The sequence below is a fragment of the Globicephala melas genome, chromosome 9 (genome assembly GCF_963455315.2).
Source record: "Globicephala melas chromosome 9, mGloMel1.2, whole genome shotgun sequence".
Lineage (NCBI taxonomy): Eukaryota > Metazoa > Chordata > Mammalia > Artiodactyla > Delphinidae > Globicephala > Globicephala melas.
In genome coordinates, this window is record NC_083322.1 from 64,866,919 (window position 1) to 64,890,730 (window position 23,812).

A 23,812-nucleotide genomic window follows, 5' to 3' on the forward strand; every position below is an offset into this window, starting at 1 on the left:
TTTTATGGAAAAAAGCCCAAGTCCTTACTGTGGTATTAGGAATCTTTTGTTATCTGGCCACAACCTAAATTCACAATCTTATTTCCTATCTTTGCCCCTCATTTATGTCCCAGGCAAATTGAGATGTTTGCCATTCCTTGGAAATAGTTCTTTCTTTTATGCACACTTTGGTCATTCTGCTCCTTTCTTCCTAGAAAATTATGTAACCATTTCTTTAGTCTCCCAATCTTACTTATTTTCCAACACCCAGCTCAAGTGTCCTTCCCCGCTCTCCTTCTCTTCCTCAAAACTTACTGAAACATTTGGTGACATTTCCACATGTGTACTTTGAAAAGAATTGCCTAATCACAAAGAAGATTTTTGATTTTGTTTTTGAACTTTAGCTTTTTGTTTTGAACTGAACTTAAAACTTGTTTTAAACTTTTGTTTTAATCATTAGTTATTCAAATACATTTTGCTCGCTTAGAGTTAGTATTTTCATTAAGGTTTTAAAAATCTTTTATCAAGTAGAATGATCTGAAGTTAGATGAAATGTGATAAAAAATATCTTGTTAGAATGATACGGGTGAAAAAAAGATTTATTATATGCATGTGCTTTACCTTGCCAGTTTCTCAAGAAAGAAAGAAGAATCATTAGCAAATTCATGAGGGTTTTTTCCTGATAGATTTCTGTTCCTTTGATCAGTGGCTTTCAGAATTTCTTTTTAAGTTGTAAAACCTATTTTTTATACAATGTCTTACATAGAACCCCAATGTGTGACAAAATGTAGCCACTTAGATTTCATTGGGAGAAGATTCGGAGTCCTTCACTACTCATCTTCCCCAATAGCCCCTGAAGCCATTGGTCTAGAGTGTGATATAGTCACTTCTTTAATGATAACTTAGTTCAGTTTAACAAAACTGCTTTGGTTTATGACTGAAACATATTTTATAACTGGGCAAATATAAGCTTAAATTTATATTTTATGTTTATATTTTATAAATAGCTTTGAAAATGACCATAAAGGGAAAAACAAATTAATTCCTATTTTCTAATTAGTTATTTTCCATTCTTACATATATTTCAGATTGTTAGTCTTCAAAGGGAACTTAAAAAAAAGTTTGAGACTTTGGGCAACGTGTATCATCTTAAAGTGATTTTGTAATGAACAAACATTTTCATTTCATGAATTCCAGATTCTAATAGAATATATTGATAATAACATTTTTGAAAAAAATGCCCTCAAGGAGACTAGAACTATGAAGAATTCTAATTCCAAATCTGCTTCAGATATTTAGTTCTTTTTTTTTTAGATTCTATACTTTATTTTTTTTAAATTTATTTTTGGCTGCATTGGGTGTTCATTGCTGCACGCAAGCTTTCTCTAGTTGTGGCGAGTGAGGGACTACTCTTTGTTGCAGTGTGTGGGCTTCTCATTGCGGTGGCTTCTCTTGTTGCGTAGCACGGGCTCTAGGCATGCAGGCTTCAGTAGTTGTGGCACGCAGGCTCAGTAGTTGTTGCTCGCAGGCTCCAGAGCGCAGGCTTGGTAGTTGTGGCACACGGACCTAGTTGTTCCGCGGCATGTGGGATCCTCCCCCACAAGGGCTCGAACCCGCGTCCCCTGCATTGGCAGGCGGACTTGTAACCACTGCGCCATCAGGGAAGCCCCAGATATTTAGTTCTTAAAGTTTAAAGGGTACACTTTCCAAGTAAAACTGTTTTGTCTTATTGATAATTTGTAAATAACTATTTCTACTGTTTAGAATAAAAACAAATGGTATCTGTAAAAACCTATGTAAAGTTAAGAATGAGGTTAAAGTCAGATTTTTTTTATAGGGAGTGTTTACTCAAATGTAAACTTTCATATTATATTTGGGATAAAGTCTTTTATCCCAGAAGTTATTTGTTCACATATAAATTGTAATATTTTAAAGTTACACCCTTACTTGTTTATATATTAATTTTAATTTTGTCCTTATGGATAAATTTTGTGCTTTTTGAGTTAAGCAATATGGAATTTTCTAAAATTACGTTTTGAATATTCATGTTGTTTATCACACGTAACTTTAAAAGCATTACCTTCTTCAACCGATATCTTTTCCTTCCTAAAATACTAGCTGACTCTTTTATAAGCCTTTGCCTGGTTTAAAAAAGATAAGAGTGCTTTCAACACCCCTGAACCATGGAATTCCCATTCTTTTTTCCATGCCTTTTATTTTTCCCATAGCACCTGTCACTATGTGAAATACTATACATATTTACTGATTTATTTGTTTATTGTCTGTATCCCTATAATGAGAACAGGGATTCTTGTCTATTTTATTAACTGCTGCAGTACTCATTCACCTACCACTCAAATTACTTAGAACTCAAATATTTGCCAATGAAAGAAAATCTTGAAATAACATAGATTTTTATAGAATCTAAAAAAAGTTTTAATATTTCCAGGGTCTTTCATTTGTAATAGTTAGTATGAAAGTGTTGTTTAGATATACAGTGTGTGTTTCATCATTGCTATACCATTAGTAATTTCAAGAGTGGCATCTGTGACTTGATTCAAAGAGAGGAGGCCAAAACATTGCTGTTGTATTAAAAAGTCAGCTCATGCTCTATGCATTCTTCTACTGTATGTCAAACTGACAGCTTAATGTATGAAAAAGATTGTATGGAAGACCACAGTGATTCATTTGAATAGTCTGTATTTTGATACTGTTTGAATTTTAAACAGAAAGCTTATGGTTCTTATGGAAGGAAAAATAATGGAAAAAGTACATCGTGCTATTTATTTACATTAGGGGAAAATTGTGCAGCTCACACACAAAGCCATGCATTTACAGACTTTTTCTTTAATTAGTGGTACTCTGTAATGTTTGTATTTATTGAATATTTATTAAGAAATATGTGTCATATAACAGACTGAAAAGTTATCTCAGGAGCCAACGTGTTTAATGGAGTAAAGTCAATCATCAAAGTAATAGCTAAAATGTTAAGAGCTATTTCTTTCAAGCACTTAATGAGCATTCTTTATGCATTATTTTATGAAATCTTTACAGACTTATGATGTCATACTATTATTGCTATTTTTCATTTTACAATTAAGAAAACTGAAGCTTAGATCAACTGGTGTTTTAATTTTGACTTGAACTTTCAACCAAAAAATAACTTACTAATGTCAGGAAAGCAGTGCATTGCTTTTGATGGCTGTTACTCTGGATTTTAACATAGGTCTGCTTTTATCATTTTAAGATTTATCAAAGGCACATGTATTGTGTTAACAGTATGATAGTCTCCTTTATTATGGAAAATATTTTTATCATATATTTAAAAGTATATCTAAAGACATAAGTATGATACTTAGAATTGCAAGACTAAATATGATGTAGTGGTGGGTACTGAAAGTTTCAATCCAGTAAACTTTGAGCAACAACTATGTATAAGGCACTGCATTTGGTACTAAAGGGGATAAAAAAGATGAAAGTAATACAGTTCCAACTTCAAAAACAGACAGTTTAGTGGCTATGAATAAAGTGGTTCCCACCTTTATCTCTTGGACACTTCATCCTCCTCTGTTCTTCAGTGTTCAATTCAGTACTGTGGTGGAGAATAGAGTTGGAGTACAACTATAGCATTTTGGGGGACTGGGAGAATGGGATACCTAAGGAAGACCATGGGAGTCTAAGCATAGCTTTCCAATTAGTGTACTGCAGATTGGTTACAGGTGTGCCAGCCTTCTAGCAGCAGGTGACCTGGGGCTGCTTGCCTTCTCAAGCTGTGAGCATTCTTGTTAGTTTGTCCTAATGGACTGAACAAACATTTTCTATGAATGCTATGGAGGGAAAATGTTGGGAAGCCCTGTAGTTGAAGGAAATGATGAACAAAATAATTTTTTTTGTTAATCCTATTAGCTCTGACAGGAAGCATGTGGCATATTTCCCAAACTTTCATTAGAATAGACTATAGTATTATTAATATTTTCCCTTAAGTCAACTCTGGGTTTCAGCTTAGGTCTGCTTTTATCATTTTATGATTTATTAAAGGCAGAGATGTAGCTATTATGTAAATAATACATATATAATCTTAGTTGTAAGTAATGTGAAGGTAAAAATGATTTCTGAGGACCACCATCTTATATATCAATTCTGTGTGTAGACACATACTGATTTACAAGGAGTTCAAAATAAATATATAGAATGAGTCACTTAAAACATTCTTTTTGAAACAACATGACTTTAAATGCTGGTAGCTTTGTTCAAATCCTCTTTTCACTTTCCAGTTGTAGAAATACAGTATTCACGGACACTTGCTCTGAGCGGTAAGCATTTTTATTTAGTTTATCTAGAACTGTAGACCAAATCCCAACAGCAGGGTGCCACTTTGACTTGATTTACAAACTACCTATTTAAGTTTTTGGACACTTCACTCTCATAGGATTCCAGTTGAGCTGCAGATGTTTAGCCAGGCCAGTTGGCTGTATCCAGAATTAATTGGAACTCTAACTAGGACAAATAACAAATATATTAATCTGTGTTATCCTAATCAAAATCCTGACAAAAATTGTCATGGAACTTGACAAGCTAACTCTAAAACTCAGATGGAATAATAAATGGGCAAGACTAGACAAGAAAATTTTGAAAAATAAGCAGAAAGTGTGTTTGCCATATAAGCTATTAGATCATATATTAGATCATACTTTAAAACTATAGAAATCAAAACAGCCTATTATTGACCCAGAAGTAGAAAAATAGGTTTTAGGAACTGAATACAGATTCATAAAAGTCCTTTACCTCAAAGTCCTTTACCTTTAAAACTGGTAGGTAAAGACATACTATTTAATAAATGGTGTCAGAGTGATTTATTATTCATTTGGGGAAAAAAGGTTAAATTCGTGCCTCACATTGTTCACTAAAATAAACAATGTGAGGGCTTCCCTGGTGGTGCAGTGGTTGAGAGTCCGCCTGCCAATGCAGGGGACACGGGTTCGTGCCCCGGTCCGGGAAGATCCCACATGCCGTGGAGCTGCTGCGCCCGTGAGCCATGGCCGCTGAGCCTGCGCGTCGGGAGCCTGTGCTCTGCAACAGGAGAGGCCACAACAGTGAGAGGCCCGCGTATCGCAAAAAAAACAACAATGTGAGAGATGAATGATCTAGACCAGGGGTCAGAAAACTCTGATCCATGGCCTGGCTGCCTGTTTTTGTAAATAAAGCTTTTTAAGAACACAGCCTTGCCCATTTCTTTATGAATTGTCTTTCACGCAACAGCAGAGTTGAGTTGTTATGCAACAAGGACCATTTGGACTACAAATCCTAAAATATTTACTCTTTGGCCTTTTAAGAAAAACTTGTCTGACCCCTGATTTAGACGTTAAAGAATCACCATAAAGCAGTATTTAGGGGGTAGAAAAAATAGGATTATGTTTATGGGTATAGCCAAATTAGTTATAGTAGGCTAACTGCTATATCAAATAATCCCAGTATATCAGTTTTTCACAATGAAAGTTTACTTCTCACTTTATGTTCAGTTCCTAAGCAGTTGGTTGTTCTGTTGCAAGCAGTCTCTTAGAAGTGTAGAATCCTGCCATCCCTTAACGCAGTGAAGACCTGCTCTAGATCCTGTAGGGGAGCAGAATTTTACCACCCTAAAATGTCTCTTTGGAATATTAATTGTTTCAAGCTGGTCATTTTCTGAGAACCAGCAGACATGGGAGGGGCTCTGAAAACCAAGTAGGAATTGCCCTTTTTAAAGAAGCATTTGTTTACATTTGTAAGGGAAATCTCCATTTGTAAGGGTGTCTCCCTCTCTGTGCCTGGAAGAGGAAGATCACCAAACTTCTAGAAACTCTTGTCCCAGGAGAAGGCAATGACTTAAATCTGCAAAAAAGCCTTACCCTGTTTACTGTGCTTTTCCTGATAATCTCCCATAGCTGACTTTCCCTACCCTCAACTTCCTTTTTTATCTTTCGTTGAGGATGGTATTTAAGGTGAAGGCTTTGGCCATTTGGGGAGTTACTCAGTTTTTTAGGTCTCTCCTATCTATACATGTTATTAAACTTTGTTTGATTTTCTCCTGTTAATCTGTCTCATGTCAATTGAATTCTTAGACCAGCCAGAAGAACCTGCATAGGTAGAGGAAAATTTCTTCCTCCTCAACACTATTTATAGTTCTTTTTTTTTTGTAATTAAATAGCATCAATTATATAATTAAAACAAGAAATATACTCACACAGTAGGAGTCAGAATTGTTCCAGAGAAAGATATCTGAAGTGCTTAAAAAATAATAATAATAAATTAAAAAGATGTCATTTCAACCATACATATTTTTTAGTCTCAGTGGAACAACATTATTACTAAAACTTAACTTTATAATTGCTAGTGATTATTTTGAGAGCAAATTCAAATGTACTATACAGTCTATGTTAATTTTGCATAGAGATATTTAATATGTCACTTAGGTTCTACAATCAGTTTTATTTTATTAAGTGCAATATAGGACATAAAACATACCTATTATAAAATCTATTTTCTAAATGAAGACAGTTTAATGTTTTGTTTCCCATATTAGTGAATTTCATGGAGCAAGTATCTTTCTACACAATTTAAGATTATGGAAATTAAGTTGATATTGTTTAGCCAATCTACATGGAGTAAGCTTGTTGAAACAAATATGTCATTTATGAATTATATACAATGTAATGTAGGTGAATTGTGCTGACACGATAGAGGTGATTATAGTGTTTGGATTTATGTGTGCTCAAAGTACAAAGCAGCTGAAGGACTAATAAGTCAGTTGCCCTTTGTATGAATGGCTTCTTTATGCATTAGTCATCTGTCTATTGGGACTCATGATTCTAGTGGCAAAGTTCCTTATAAAGATAATGTTACTCCTTCCTCTGTTGGTGACAACTTGTTGCCTCAGAATATCCATTCTCTTCTTTTTAGAGCTCTGAGTTTTAGGTGGGTCCCTTGCCAACAAGTAAAAGACTACCTTTACCAGCCTGCCTTGTGGCTAGATGTGGCATATGACTAAATCTAGGCCAATAATATGTAAGTGGAAGCACTGTATATGGGACTCATGGTTAGTTTTTGAAGGAAAAGGGCATGCTCTTCTCTCTCATCCTCTTTTCTGTTGCCTTGAACCCAGACTAAATGACAGGAGCTCTAGCAGCTCTTTCAGACTATGAAGTAACAATGAATTAGAAACCAACACTGAAGGTGATGAACAAGATTTCTCAACAAACATTGAGGGAATTTGTTGCTGATAGGACCTGCCTTGCAAGTAATGTTAAAATAATTTCTTCAAAGAGAAGATATAGGTCAAAAACTTGTATCTACATAAAGAAAGGAAGAACTTTAGAGATGGAATAATAGAAACAAAGGTCATTCAACATGGTGCTGGGTTAGGAATGTCCCTTGGGAGTTCATTTGTGAATCCCCAAACCCAGGCCCGTCATGCTGCAGACCTTCTGTAAAGGTTTCCCAAGAAGTGAACACCAAAACCTGGAGTAAGAAATATTGGGGCTCAGGCTTCCCTGGTGGTGCAGTGGTTAAGAATCCAATGCAGTAGACATGGGTTTAAGCCCTGGTCCGGGAAGATCCCATGTTCCACAGAGCAACTAAGCCTATGTGTCACAACTACTGAAGCCTGCGCTCTAGAGCCCATGACCCACAACTACTGAGCCCGTGTGCCACAACTACTGAAGCCTGTGCGCCTAGATCCTGTGCTCCACAACAAGAGAAGCCACCGCAATGAGAAGCCTGCGCACCACAACAAAGATTAGCCCCCCGCTCACCGCAACTAGTGAAAGCCCACGGGCAGCAACGAAGACCAAATGCAGCCAAAAATAAATAAATAAATAAACAAGTCAATTAAAAAAAAGATATATTGGGACTCACAGTTAAAGAACCTGCCAGAGGGAGATCATCTTCAAAACAATGCCACTTCTCATCATTTCCCATTCCACTTTTGGCATTAATATAATTTCACTGGAAAAGGTAAATGGTAAGTTATACAAATAATATTTTTAAAACAGGAAATAAGCAAAGAAAAAAAAACTAGAGTTACCACCCTCCTCTTCATCCTTTTATTCTAACTGTACCCTCCTTTACACTATAGCTCCCACTTTATTTTTTTATTATTATTAATTTTGCGGTACGCGGGCCTCTCACTGCCGTGGCCTCTCCCGCTGCGGAGCACAGGCTCTGGACGCCATGGCCCACGGGCCCAGCAGCTCCGCGGCACGTGGGATCCTCCCAGACCGAGGCCCGAACCTGCGTCTCCCGCACTGGCAGGCAGACTCCCAACCACTGTGCCACCAGGGAAGCCCATATAGCTCCCATTTTAAACAAAGCCTATGAAATGGTACACAGTAGGTCTCTTGAACTTTAGGCATTGATGTACCACTTTCACAATTGTCATCATTCCCACTGTGGAAGTAAAATTCATATTTTATGGCAAGACAAGAAAACTTTAAACATAAAAAATTTTCTCTGCCCTTTGGCTTCCTCTCTCCTGCTTTGCACTGTGTATCTGCATTATGCACCAACCAAACCTCCCATCAGCAGAAATGCCAGTGCAACCATAAAGAGCAACATTCTCCTGGCACCAGCAAAGAGGACTCCTTAAAAGATAACATTCCTTCTTAATCTTACAAGGGGCCACAATGCTGCTTAGATCAAATCAGGATTGTGAAACTGTCAATAATACATCATTTAAGGTACAGCCCTCTGTCTCAAAAAACTTATATAACTGTGCCTTGACTTCTAATGGGTAGAAGCTTCTCGGAGCTTTCTGAGATGCTATCCCTGAGTTATAATCCTCAATTTGGCCGCGATAAAATTTTCCACTTCTTTCTTAGAGCGAGTGATTAATTTTTCGTTGACACCACTGACCCCAGCCACAGAGTCTAACTACTCAGGCCTTCTCCTAAGCAATAATTTCCATAATATCACAGTTTGATTGGGAAATCATATTGTTTTAAAATTATATAATCACTAAATTTAAATATATTTATGTATAGAGAAAAATTAAGTCCTGTGACACTGTTAACAAACGTATCACACTTTGGGAAATTCAGGGATGGAAGTTAGAGTATTGGGCTAGCCGTCAGAAGACCAGAGGTCTAGAACTGGCTCTGCCCCTTAAGGAGCTGTGCTTTTGCAAAGTATATAACCTTCCAAAGCCTCAGTTTCCTTGTCTCTAGAATGAATATAGCATAATTGAGGTCCATGGTATATTTTTCAATAAATGTTAGCAAATGTACCAATAATTTCCTTGTCACCCATTGTGATACCGTGATTTATAATAAGAAAGATATATTTGGTCTTCATTGCATAATTGACACAGAGGTCATAAAACCCTTGACATCTCCTAAGTGATGAGTAATAAAACTGCCTTTTGTTATTCATAACAAGCCCCTTTCACTCACACCAGAATTTATGTTAATGACGTGATTTTTGAAAAGCCCGTAAGGATGGGGGCCAGTTGCCTCTAATCAACTATGCGATTAGAGGGTTGGAATTTTCAACCCCACCCTTGAGACCTTTAGGGAGGGGAGTGGGGCTAGAGATTGAGTTCAATCACCAGTGGCCAGTCATCTAATAAATAATGTCTATGTAATAAAGCCTCCATAAAACCCCCAAAAGACAGGTTTGGAAGAGCTTCCAGGTTGGTGAATGCATCCACGTGCTGGGAGGGTGGCGAACCTCAGTTCCACAGGCCAGAGCTCCTGCACTCAGGACCCTTTGAACCTTACGCAGTGAATGGATTTATCAGGCTGTTCATCTGTATCCTTTATAACATCCTCTATAATAAGCTGGTAAACATAAGTAAATGTTTCCCTGAGCTCTGTGAGCCATTTTAGCAAATTACTGAATTCAAGGAAGAGGTCATGAGAATCCCAGTTTTTAGCCAGTGAGTCAGAAGTACAGATGACAAGCTGGACTTCAGTTGGTGTCTAAAGTAGGGGCAGTCTTATGGGACTGAGCCCTTAACCTGTTGGATCTGATTCTGTTGTTACTGAATTAGACAGTCCCTCTCTTGGAGTCCTAGCTGAACCGAAGCCTTCCTGGCTCAGTGAGGGAGTTCTATTCTGCTCAGGTTCACGCTTCCAATAACAACACTGAGTTTGATGCAAGCAAAACAGGCTTTTATTCAATGACCAGAGAATGGAGAAGGGAAGCTCATGCTCTAAAAGCACCTCCTCCCTGAAGGGACGAAAGTGGGGGACTTTTAAGGGGTAAGAGGCAGACAGGTCATCAGGGCTCTAGGAAAAGGGTGGAGATTTCCAGGTGAAACAGGAAGGAAGGGAGCAGGGCACAACCTTTAAAAGAAAGATATAGCCATAGTACATGAGAAAGACTGGTTATAACCATCTGGATCCAAGATGGTGGAAGATTCGACCTCCAGTAGACCTTGAGCCTTATTATATACTCATTGTAAAACATGAGCATATGCTAAATAACACACCCACGGAGCGCCATGACAGTTCTGAGGCCAACCATAAAAGGTCAAAAAGTGGGCGGTGGCCCAGTTCCTGGAAATCCCCGCCCCTTCCCCAAAATAATTGGAATAATCTTCTCACTCATTAGCCTGTGAAATTACCCGGCCCATATAAACTAACCACGCCATATTTTGAAGCCTCTTGCCTTCCGAGATGGCCCACGCTCTGTCTGTGGAGTGTGTTTCTCTCTAAATAAATCCACTTCTTACCTATCAATTCATCTCTGAATTCTTTTGCAACGAAGCAAGAAGCTTAAATTCACCAGGAACACAGGGGCATCTGGGGGGCATCTGGGGCATTTGCAGTCTTCCAGGCTCCAGGTTTCCTCTGCACAGGGTATTCCTGTGGTCAAATCAGAGCGGTTCAGGGCGGTTTACCACTAGATATCTCTGAAAGCATGTATCTCTCAAAGTATAACTGCAAAGCATCTCTGCCAAACACAGGTACAGCTGAAACAAACACAGAGATGAATCAGGGCATGTCCTTCAGCTCTCAGAGGTTGGCATGGAGACACAGAGATAAATCAAGGCAAGGAAAGTGATGACCTTTAGCCTACTTGGCCCACTATCTTGGATCTAGCCAGTTCAGTTTGGTTTTTTCATGGGCCTTTGTAGCATCCTGTTGATAAAACACGATTAGGCTACAAGGTTAAAAACAGGTCTGCGGCCTGGGCTGCACAGCATGGGTGACACTATCTCCAGGTAGAGTCAGAATTCAGTTAAATCTGTAGGATTCTCAGTACGTGTTCACGGAGAATTGGAGCATTGTTTGGTGGTGTTGGAAAGCAAACCACCCACTGATAACTTTCCATCCCGCAACTATTTTGCCTCTTTTCCCTATCTCTGGAAGGAAGCAAAATGGCCTTCACCTAGAAGACTTTAAAAGCTGGGTGCCGGACTTTCCTCGTGGTCCAGTGGGTAAGACTCCGTGCTCCCAATGCAGGGGGCCTGGTCGGGGAACTAGATCCTGCATGCATGCCTCAACTAAAGATCCCGCGTGTGGCAACAAAGATCTGGCACAGCCTAAATAAGTAAATATTTTTAAAAATAAATAAATGAAAGCTGGTTGAGCCCTATTTCTGCTATGCTGCCTGAAGTGGATAATGGCCAGTAACTCACAAGAGACAATCCTAGGAAAAATGAGCTAATTTTATAAACCTGTAATGTGAACTCTCAGACAGAACACTAAAAAGTCTACGTTTTCTGCAGGAGCCTTCAGCACTCCAGGGGAAACTTGATTTGCCTGAATAATAATAAACTATAATGATAATAGCCAAGTGCACCTCACAGGAGTACTAAGCTTTAATGACTCAATATTTGTGGAACCCTTGAGCACCTCCAAAGTTATGTAAGCATAAATGAATAAGTAGGGACACCATATACCATTGTTATTTCTACATTAAATCTCTCTTGGCAATTTCTTATCTTATAATAGCCTGTAAGGTAGGTATTGTATGAGACTAATACATGAACAAAATTATGGAAGAAATAAGTATAAAATAATATATAGTGGTGATTTCCAATGAAATAATTATAATCTCATATTAGTGAAAAAGAATGGAGTCCTTAATAGCACCTCTAAAAAGCCATTCCTAGGTTGTAAAGTAGAAAAATGAAAATCTGGAAGAGACCCTTAAGATTTAAATGTCTGAAAAGAGTTTGAAAAAACACTTGCTATTTTTTTCTTAGGAAGGAGACAGCTAAGATTTTAGTTGTTTTTTTCACTATGAAGAAATTATAATGATGTTCACTCTGTTTAATTTATCTCTTAATAGAAATTGTATATTTTCATACATCTTCCATTCTGCCTTTCCATCTTCCCCTCCATCACCAGCATTATTTATGCAATGTGATAATACTTTTAATGTTCCTAGGTTAAAAAAATATCTTCAGAACCCTGTATATTTTCATCATATTTTCCAAAATGCACCATTGTGATTGTGATATTGTCCCTAATTTCAACTGGGGTAGCTAAAGATAGAGTGCGTCGGACAAAACAATGTCTTCAACAAACTTGCGTGTAATACCACAATCTCCACCAATGAAAGATTCATTTCTTCCAGTGAGTTTCATCTATAAAAAATCCTCTGAGAGGATTCTGCTAAAGAGTGCTCTTATTGTCCTTGCTTTTCCCCTTTCACCTAGCTGACATCATTTTCCTCAAGACCAAGGGAGTTTCCAGGGATGAGAAGGAAAGTAAAAATAATGTTACCTCTTTGATGAGAGTAATTCTGAGTGGGACAACACTGTACCAGGTTTTGAACAGGTTCTTCGTCCTGAGAGAGGGCAGAAGGGACATGGAGAGGTAGGAGGACATTAATACAAAACCCACATGCTTTATGTTCTGCCTAGGACCAGATGTGATGGCCTATAAGCATCAGTCGTAGGATTATTTTCCACTCACTGAGTATTCTTGCCATTGTTCTGCTTTTTGTTTACAGCATTGACATTTTGTACACAGTTAATATTTTTACATCCTTACACCCTGTTGAACATACTAAATTTTGTCACTCCAGTAGTATTGGGAGTGGACTTGGACAATAGGGGCCTCTACCCCAAAATGGCTTCAGCAGTGCCATTTTCCACGTCACTCCGACAGGATCAAGGGCATGTGGCCACCCAGAGACTGTGTTCCACCTTCTAGACCACACCATGGTAACTGGGACTCTGGATCGTCTGTTCTACAAGCGCTGAGCCCACTCTTCATCCCCGTGGGAGCTCTTTCCTGGAGTCTCTCTTTCCTGTTGGTCTGCTTGCAGTGGGTGTCTTCCTCCCTAGACCCTAAGGGTAAAGAAATGCTGTTAGCAGAGATGTCTATGGATCCTGGCTGTGAGGGTGCCTGTGGGCATTGCAGACCCCTCAAGTGTGGAGTGATATTGGGGTGGGAAGAGACAGGGAGGAGGAATGGATGGTGGAGTGGGGACAGCTGGAAACAGCTGGACCTGCCATCATCACATTCAGTTGTAGAGCAAAGAAAATTCTGAAAAGTCTCCATTAAAACCTCGTCTCACAGTCCAGTGGTTAAGACTCAGTGCTTCCACTGCAGAGGGCACAGGTTCGATCGGTGGGGTGCAGCCAAAAGAAAAAAAACAACCTTGCCTCAGCCTCAGGTTTCTTGCAAGACTTTTAAAGAAGAGCCCTGGAGGTAGGGCTTGGGGGTCATCAAGTGGGCAGAGAATTCCAGGCATGGACCAGGTGGCATAAAGAGAAATCTTACTTCTTTTTCTTTTCTTTTTCTTCCTTCCCTCTCTCCCTCCCTCCCTTCTTTTTTTTTTTGTTCAGAATCAAAGGAAATCTTTATTCTTTGATCAAAGAATGGAGAGGTACGACCTCCTACTTTCCCAGTACATGCTCTCCCTGACACGCCGTGGCAGGGCTCCTTTCTACGGGTCTTGTCAGCGGGTGAGAGGGCGGAGTTCTTGCGGGTTGGCGCAAGCGTACTGCTCAGGGCTCCAGCCGGCAGTGCCGGTGCAGCGCGTCTGCGCACAGCCCACCACCGCCATCTTGAACTGTGGGGTCGCGCGCGGCCCTTCTGCGCACAGCCAGCCAAGCTGAGGTGTCAGGCGCAGGCGTTCGACCCTGGGAACTCCGGTCAGAAGTGCTCGGTGTGTGGACTCTGCATGCGGACCCCTGTGAGCAAATGAAACCGGACTAAGCCCAAAGGAGAAAAAAAAGGTTAGACTTGACTTTATTGCCCACATTCTGTTTTTATTTCCTGGGAATTGTTAATGGACTTCGCCGGTGACAGATCCCTCCTCTGCCTTTTGTCCTGCTTCTCATTCTTGAGGGGCGCTGATGGGCACAGGTTGTTTACTGTAACTGCTTCCTGCTAAGTATGGGTGTTGTCATAACCCGGGGTGGAGAAGCAGGACTTCTCCCCAGCTACTTTTAGGTATGTTTGATGGTCCCAAGGCCTCAGCTCTAACTTTTTGTATCCCTAGTGACCACCTTTTGCCTTACCTTTTGGAGACAAAGGACACTAGACAATTTAATATACCTGGCCCAAATATTAGCGAGAGGATAATGGTCACATGTCAAATTTTCCTAAAAATAAAGGTATCTAGGTCTTTTGCCTGTAGGCAAATGTGACCTGATGTCGAGGCTCTTTGCTCTGGCCCTAATATCCCTGGTTACACTTTGGTTGTGTTTGGTTTTTTTTTTTTTGCGGTACGCGGGCCTCTCACTGTTGCGACCTCTCCCGTTGCGGAGCACAGGCTCCGGACGCGCAGGCTCAGCGGCCATGGCTCACGGGCCCAGCCGCTCCGCGGCATGTGGGATCTTCCCGGACCAGGGCACGAACTCGTGTCCCCTGCATCGGCAGGCGGACTCTCAACCACTGCACCACCAAGGAAGCCCTTTGGTTGTGTTTTGGAAGAGAAGCTTCAGGTCAGAGAGAGGTTCACACTAGTAGTCAAGGATGTCTCTTGTCCTAGGTTGTTTCTCTGGAGGTTAAGTCTCGGGGAGCTCTTGCCTAGAATGCAACGTCCCCACGGAGTTGCAACCCCCCCTTGCGTCACGGTGTTTTTGGCAAGAAAGTAAATTAATTTTGAAACTGTGCTGTGCATTTTACTGTTCCTTTACCACATTAAAAAAAATATTGTATATTTGTTTTTACAAAGGTAGAAAATATTTAACAGTTTGTTGTCTTGTTTATTGTATCTTTTATATTTGGGTGGGCGGGACCTGATTATATAACAAGGCCCTCCCAACTTGCCTGGGTACAATTTTTGATATAGGATTGAGAGAACATTACAGATGAATAAGATGAGTATTTTCAGATGATTCAGATGAGTATTTCTATAATCAGGTACAGTATGCAGCGATGAGCATAGTGTAGTCAATCTCTACGTTAATCAAGATATAGAATATTTTCATGCTACATAATGAAAAGGGGAGAGAGAATGGAGATCTAATGCATACCATGACGTTTTCTTAAAGTAGTACTGCCACATATATCAAAATGGCTCTCTTTTCCTCATAGTTAGCAAAGCACTGATCTATATATAAAGTGCAAAAAATGATTAAATTTCTAGTAAGTTCACATATGTAAGTGACTAGTATGGAGAAAGTCATAATATAGTATATGAAAAAGTTATTGTGGGACTTTCTCTTAGGCAATAGAGTGGAAGAACTTTAGAAATAACCCTTTATTTTATATGTAGAAGTAAGTTGAGACCCAGAGCTTCGGCCAGTGCTCCATGATTAAATAGTGTTGATGCCAGATTCCTAATACAAGGAGCTTTCTGCTATAATCACTCCCAAATGGCTGATCCGTCATTAATACAAATGCCCCAAAAGATACTTGATATTACGTACAGATTATATTTCTGTTAAACTAGTGTAAACTTTCCCCGGTTCCATATCTCTAGATTCCTGGTTTGTTACATTATTGCTAAATGGATTAACTGGAATTGACTGACTAGTACTAAGCAAATATTCTGCAAACCTAAGGAAAACTATATATAAAGCGTTAACTGGTAGGTATAGTCTTTTGTTCTTAATTCAAGGATCGTCACTAGACAATGAAGGGACCCCCAAATTAGACATTTTACTTGGGAGACAATTTGCAGCAGAAACGTCCATTCAACCCTAAAAATATGTTTGCTTTAGATCTTTGATTAGTCTCACATTCCCACTACTCAATATTTCACAAAAACATTGGACTAGATGATTCTGTATATACTTGGCAGCAGGCTGATTCAGTTTTTTAAAACATGAACAATCAAAAGGAAGCTTATTATTATTATGAAAAATATATTAACAATTAAATTTTAAAGGAAAATATGTTTATATTTTGAAGGTAACATTGCTGTTTGGTCCTTGCATCAGGACAAAAGGTTGATTCTGTGAGGAGCAAAGATTTCAACCTTATATTGAGTTCATTTGGATGGGAGAGGAGAATACGTCTTTTTAAAAAATAGAGATATAACTTACACAAACTAAAGTGCTCAGATCTTAAATATATAGCTTGATAAAATTGTATGTGTTGATTCACTCGTGTAACCACTACCCTAATCAAGATATAAAACATTCTAGACCTCCCTGAAGATTCCCTCGTGTCCCTACCCAGACAGTAATCCCCACCACACACATACCAGTATCCTGATTTTATCACCATATTAGTTTCTTTTTGAACTTCCTGTAAATAGGCTCATACGTCATGTACTCTTTTGTGTCTGGCTTATTTCACTCAGCATTAAGTTTGTCAGATTCATACATGTTGTGTGTATCAGTAATAAGTCTTTTTTTATTACTGTGCAGGAATTGGTAGGTCAAGGATTATAATTATGTATGGCATTTGTAGGAAAAGGCAAATATTTTCCCAAATTGGTGATAACAGTAAAACTTCTATTTGCTCCACACCCTCACACATCCTTTTTTGGTCTTTTTCATTTTAGCTATTCTGGTGGTTATGGAGTGGTTTTATCTTGCAGTCCTCTGAAAACTAATACTTTGAGGATCTTTTTATATATTTATTGTCTATTTTGATATTCTCTTTTAGGAAGTTTTGTTTAAATCTTACCCATTAACAATTGAATGTTCTTTTTCTCATTTAATAGGAATTCTTTGTATGTTTTGTTGATACATATGTATTGAGGTTATTTTCTCTCAGTTTTATCTTACCTTCATTCTCTTGAAAATTTAGTTTACTGAACAGTTATTAATTTTAACAAATGTCAGTATTTTTATGGCTACTGCATGGATGTATTTTATTTTTATTTATGTAGAGGCTTCGTTGTTTAGCTTTCACATAAGTCTATGACCAATATCTGAGTAATTTTGTATGTGGTATAAAATACAGGTCCAGGTTCTTTTAAAGATAAATATGTGTAGTCCAATTGATCCAGTGCCATTATTGAGAAGATTGTCATCTATGAAACTGCAGTTGAGACACATGCAAGGACCAGTTACAGACATAGCATTTCCTTTGGAGGAGACTGAACCTGTCAAAAAAAAAAGAAAGAAAAGAAAGAAAGAAAAAGAAAGAGAAACAGGGACATTCTGAAAAATGTCTCCTTATTTGGTATTAGGGACATTTTGGTTTTGGATTAAGAGATAAATTCTGAAAAATGTATATTAATATTCTAAAATAAAAAGTTTATTTAAAAATGTATGCAGATTTCCAGTTTCAACTCTGACATGCAAGGAAATTAGAAGTCATCACTCATAAGAAAAATCATGAAAAATAATCTGAAAATCAATGACTTATCTTGGGCTTATTGGAGAACTGAGGTTACCGGGCAAACCACCATGCAAAATCTGGAGAGATAAGCAAATATAAAGAATCATAGATAAAATAGATTTTCTGCTTACAGGAGCAGGAGCTGCTGTAGCTAGAGACTGGTAGGGACACTTAAATGTCACTTTGATGAACTGTGGGTGCAGACCTAAACTAGTGTGAGAAGGAGAGAATTCTGAGGTCCACAGTCTTACAGAGGGTCCCCACACTTTTCCTGGGTTTTACTTACGTTTTATCTCTACATTCACTGAACTTGTCTTCTCCTCTGGTCAGTGTGCTGTTAAAATTATTCGATAAGTTATTAATTCAGATACTATATTTTGCTGTTCCATTGTCCTAAAATGTCCATTAGGATTTTTGTTTGTTTGTTTGTTTGTGGTACGTGGGCCTCTCACTGTTGTGGCCTCTCCCGTTGCGGAGCACAGGCTCCTGACGCGCAGGCTTAGCGGCCATGGCTCACGGGCGCAGCCGCTCCGTGGCATGTGGGATCTTCCCGAACCGGGACATGAACCCGTGTCCCCTGCATCGGCAGGTGGACTCTCAACCACTGCGCCACCAGGGAAGCCCAGGATATTTTTTATAGATTTTAAACCTCTGCAAAAATCATTCATTTTTCATTCGTTTCCTTATTATTTCCCACTAACTTTAATATATATAAGTATTAACATCTTTCATGGAGTATAATTGCTTTACAATGGTCTGTTAGTTTCTGCTTTATAACAAAGTGAATCAGCTATGCATATACATATATCCCCATATCTCCTCCCTCTTGCATCTCCCTCCCACCCTCCCTACCCCACCCTTCTAGGTGGTCACAAAGCATCGAGCTGATCTCCCTGTGCTATGTGGCTGCTTCCCACTAGCTATCTGTTTTACATTTGGTAGTGTATATATTGCCACTCTCCATTGCCACTCTCTCACTTCATCCCAGCTTACCCTTCCCCCTCCCCATGTCCTCAAGTCCATTCTCTAGTTCTGCAACTTTATTCCTGTCCTGCCCCTGGGTTCTTCAGAACCACTTTTCTTTTAGATTCCATATATATGTGTTAGCATACGGTATTTGTTTTTCTCTTTCTGACTTACTTCACTCTGTATGACAGTCTCTAGGTCCATCCACCTCACTACAGATAACTCAATTTCGTTTCTTTTTATGGCTGAGTAATATTCCATTGTATATATGTGCCACATCTTCTTTATCTATTCATCTGTCGATAGACACTTAGGTTGCTTCCGTCTCCTTGCTATTGTAAATAGAGCTGCAAAGAACATTGTGGTACACGACTCTTTTTGAATTATGGTTTTCTCAGGGTACACGCCCAGTAGTGGGATTGCTGGGTCATATGGTAGTTCTATTTTTAGTTTTTTAAGGAACCTCCATACTGTCCTCCATAGTGGCTGTATCAATTTACATTCCCACCAACAGTGCAAGAGTGTTCCCTTTTCTCCACACCCTCTCGAGCATTTGTTTCTAGATTTTATGATGATGGCCATTCTGACTGGTGTGAGGTGATATCTCATTGTAGTTTTGATTTGTATTTCTCTAATGATTAATGTTGTGGAACATTCTTTCATGTGTTTGTGGGCAATCTGTATATCTTCTTTGGAGAAATGTCTATTTAAGTCTTCTGCCTATTTTTGGACTGGGTTGTTTGCTTTTTGATATTGAGCTGCATGAGCTGCTTGTAAATTTTGGAAATTAATCCTTTTTCAGTTGCTTGATCTGCAAATATTTTCTCCCATTCTGAGGATTCTCTTTTCACCTTGTTTATGGTTTCCTTTGCTGTGCAAAAACTTTTGAGTTTCATTAGGTCAGATTTGTTTATTTTTGTTTTTATTTCCATTTCTCTAGGAGGTGGGTCAAAAAGGATCTTGCTGTGATTTATGTCATAGAGTGTTCTGCCTATGGTTTCCTCTAAGAGTTTGATGGTGTCTGGCCTTACATTTAGGTCTTTAATCCATTTTGAGGTTATTTTTGTGTATGGTGTCAGGGAGTGTTCTAATTTCATTCTTTTACATGTAGCTGTCCAGTTTTCCCAGCACCATTTCTTGAAGAGGCTGTCTTTTCTCCACTGTATATTCTTGCCTCCTTTATTAAAGATAAGGTGACCATATGTGCGTGGGTTTATCTCTGGGCTTTCTATCCTGTTCTGTTGATCTGTATTTCTGTTTTTGTGCCGGGACCATACTGTCTTGATTACTGTAGCCTTGTAGTATAGTCTGAAGTTGGGAAGCTTGATTCCTCCCGCTCTGTTTTTTGTTCTCAAGATTGCTTTGGCTATTTGGGGTCTTTTGTGTTTCCATACAAATTGTGATATTTTTTGTTTAGTTCTGTGAAAAATGCCAGTGGTAGTTTGATAGGGATTGCACTGAATCTGTAGATTGCTTTGGGTAGTATATTCATTTTCACAATGTTGCTTCTTCCAAACCAAGGACATGATATATCTCTCTGTCTCTTGTATCATTCATCAGTGTCTTACAGTTTTCTGCATACAGGTCTTTTGTCTCCGTAGGTAGGTTTATTCCTAGGTATTTTGTTCTTTTTGTTGCAATGGTAAATGGGAGTGTTTCCTTAATTTCTCTTTCAGATTTGTCATCATTAGTGTATAGGAATGCAAGGATTTCTGTGCATTTATTTTGTATCCTGCTACTTTACCAAATTCATTGATTAGCTCTAGTAGTTTTCTGGTAGCATCTTTAGGATTCTCTATGTATAGTATCATGTCATCTGCAAACAGTGACAGCTTTACTTCTTCTTTTCCGATTTGGATTCCTTTTATTTCTTTTTCTTCTCTGATTGCTGTGGCTAAAACTTCCAAAACAATGTTAAATAATAGTGGTGAGAGTGGGCAACCTTGTCTTGTTCCTGACCTTAGTAGGAGGTTTAGTAGAAACCTTAGTAGAAACGGTTTCAATTTTTTACCATTGAGAAAGATGTTGGCTGTGGGTTTGTCATATATGGCTTTTATTGTGTTAGGTAAGTCCCTCTATGCCTACTTTCTGGAGGGTTTTTATCATAAAGGGGTGTTGAATTTATTGAAAGCTTTTCTGCATCTATTGAGATTATCATATGGTTTTTCTTCTTCAGTTTGTTAATATGGTGTATCACATTGATTGATTTGTGTATATTGAAGAATCCTTGCATTCCTGGGATAAACCCCACTTGATCATGGTGTATGATCCTTTAACATGCTGTTGGATTCTGTTTGCCAGTGTTTTGTTGAGGATTTTTCATCTATGTTCATCAGTGATATTGGCCTGTAGTTTTTTTATTTGTGACATCTTTTTTTGTTTGTTTGTTTTTCGGTACGCGGGCCTCTCACTGTTGTGGCCTCTCCCGTTGCGGAGCACAGGCTCCAGACGCGCAGGCTCAGCGGCCATGGCTCACGGGCCCCGCTGCTCCGCGGCATGTGGGAATTTCCCGGACCGGGGCATGAACCCGTGTCCCCTGCATCAGCAGGCGGACTCTCAACCACTGCACCACCAGGGAAGCCCCTATTTGTGACATCTTTGTCTGGCTTTGGTTTCAGGGTGATGGTCGCCTTGTAGAATGACTTTGGGAGTGTTACTCCCTCTGCTATATTTTGGAGGAGTTTGAGAAGGATAGGTGTTAGCTCTTCTCTAAATGTTTGATAGAATTCGCCTGTGAAGCCATCTGGTCCTGGGCTTTTGTTTGTTGGAAGATTTTTAGTCCCAGTTTCAATTTCAGTGCTTGTGATTAGTCTGTTTATATTTTCTACTTCTTCCTGGTTCATTCTGGGAAGGTTGTGCATTTCTAAGAACTTGTCCATTTCTTCCAGGTTGTCCATTTTATTGGCATATAGTTTCTTGTAGTAATCTCTCATGGCCCTTTGTATTTCTGCTGTATCAATTGTTCTTGTCCTTTTTCATTCCTAGTTCTATTGATTTGAGTCTTCTCCCTTTTTTTCTTGATGAGTCTCGCTAATGGTTTATCAATTTTGTTTATCTTCTCAAAGAACCAGCTTTTAGTTTTATTGATCTTTGCTATTGTTACCTTCATTTCTTTTTCATTTATTTCTGATTTGTTCTTTATGATTTCTTTCCTTCTGCTAACTTTGGGGTTTTTGTTCTTCCTCTATTTCTTTTGGTGTAAGGTTAGGTTCTTTATTTGAGATGTTTCTTGTTTCTTAAGGTAGGCTTGTATTGCTACAAACTTCCCTGTTTGGACTGCTTTTGCTGCATCCCGTAGGTTTTGGGTCATCGTGTTTTCATTGTCATTTGTTTCTAGATATTTTTTGATTTCCTGTTCGATTTCTTCAGTGATCTCTTGGTTATTAAGTAGTGTATTGTTTAGCCTCCATGTGTTTGTATTTTTTACAGATCGTTCCCTGTAATTGATATCCAGTCCCATAGCATTGTGGTCAGAAAAGATACTTGATACGATTTCAACTTTCGTAAATTTACTAAGGCTTGATTTGTGACCCAAGATATGATCTATCCTGGAGAATGTTCCATGAGCACTTGAGAAGAAAGTGTATTCTGTTGTTTTTGGATGGAATGTCCTATAAATATTAAGTCCATCTTGTTTAATGTATCATTTAAAGCTTGTGTTTCCTTATTTATTTTCATTTTGGATGATCTGTCCATTGGTGAAAGTGGGGTGTTAAAGTCCCCTACTATGAATGTGTTACTGTCGATTTCCCCTTTTTTGGCTGTTAGCATTTGTTTTATGTATTGAGGTGCTTCTCTGTTGGGTGCATAAATATTTACAATTTTTATATCTTCTTCTTGGATTGATTCCTTGATCATTATGTAGTGTCCTTCTTTGTCTCTTGTAATAGCCTTTATTTTAAAGTCTCTTTTGTCTGATATGAGAATTGCTACTCCAGCTTTCTTTTGATTTCCATTTGCATGGAATATCTTTTTCCATCCCCTCACTTTCAGTCTGTATGTGTCCCTAGGACTGAAGTGGGTCTCTTGTAGACAGCATATATATGGTTCTTGTTTATGTATCTATTCAGCCAGTCTATGTCTTTTGGTTGTAGCATATAATCCATTTATATTTAAGGTAATTATCGATACGTATGTTCCTATTACCATTTTCTTAATTGTTTTGAGTTTGTTATTGTAGGTCTTTCCTTCTCTTGTGTTTCCTGCCTAGAGAAGTTCCTCTAGCATTTGTTGTAGAGCTGGTTTGGTGGTGCTGAATTCTCTTAACTTTTGCTTTTATGTAAAGGTTTAATTTCTCTGTCGAATCTGAATGAGATCCTTGCTGCGTAGAGTAATCTTGGTTGTAGGTTTTTCCCTTTCATCACTTAAAATGCGTCCTGCCACTCCCTTCTGGCTTGCAGAGTTTTGCTGAAATATCAGCTGTTAACCTTATGGGGATTCCCTTGTGTGTTGTTTGTTGTTTTTGCTTTGCTGCTTTTAATATTTTGTCTTTGTGTTTAATTTTTGATAGTTTGATTAATATGCGTCTTGGCATGTTTCTCCTTGGATTTATCCTGTATGGGTCTCTCTGTGCTTCCGGGACTTGATTAACTATTTCCTTTCCCATATTAGGGACGTTTTCAACTATAATCTCTTCAAATATTTTCTCAGTCCCTTTCTTTTTCTCTTCTTCTTCTGGGACCCCTATAATTCAAATGTTGGTGCGTTTAATGGTGTCCCAGAGGTCTCTGAGACTGTCCTCAATTCTTTTCATTCTTTTTTGTTTATTCTGCTCTGTGGTAATTATTTCCACTGTTTTATCTTCCAAGTCACTTGTCCATTCTTCTGCCTCAGTTATTCTGCTATTGATTCCTTCTAGACAATTTTTAATTTCATTTTTTGTGTTGTTCCTCATTGTTTGTTTGCTCTTTAGTTCTTCTAGGTCCTTGTTAAACATTTCTTGTATTTTCTCCATTCTATTTCCAAGATTTTGAATCATCTTTCCTATCATTATTCTGAATTCCTTTTTAGGTAGACTGCCTATTTTCTCTTCATTTGTTTGGTCTGGTGGGTTTTTACCTTGCTCCTTCATGTGCCGTGTGTATCTGTCTTCTCATTTTGCTTAACTTACTGTGTTTGGGGTCTCCTTTTCACAGGCTGCAGGTTCGTAGTTCCCGTTGTTTTTGGTGTCTGTCCCCAGTGGCTAAGGT

At 38.6% G+C, this 23,812-nt stretch overlaps 1 protein-coding gene across 1 annotated transcript in view; it reads right to left on the minus strand.

Moving 5' to 3' along the window:
* Nucleotides 1-13,869: 13,869 nt before the first annotated feature.
* The window catches only part of VWDE (von Willebrand factor D and EGF domains), an 80,386-nt gene continuing 70,443 nt past the window's right edge, over nt 13,870-23,812 (minus strand). The window contains 1 exon segment of the mRNA XM_060304951.1: nt 13,870-14,125. Coding sequence (XP_060160934.1) covers nt 13,870-14,125 — 256 coding nt within the window.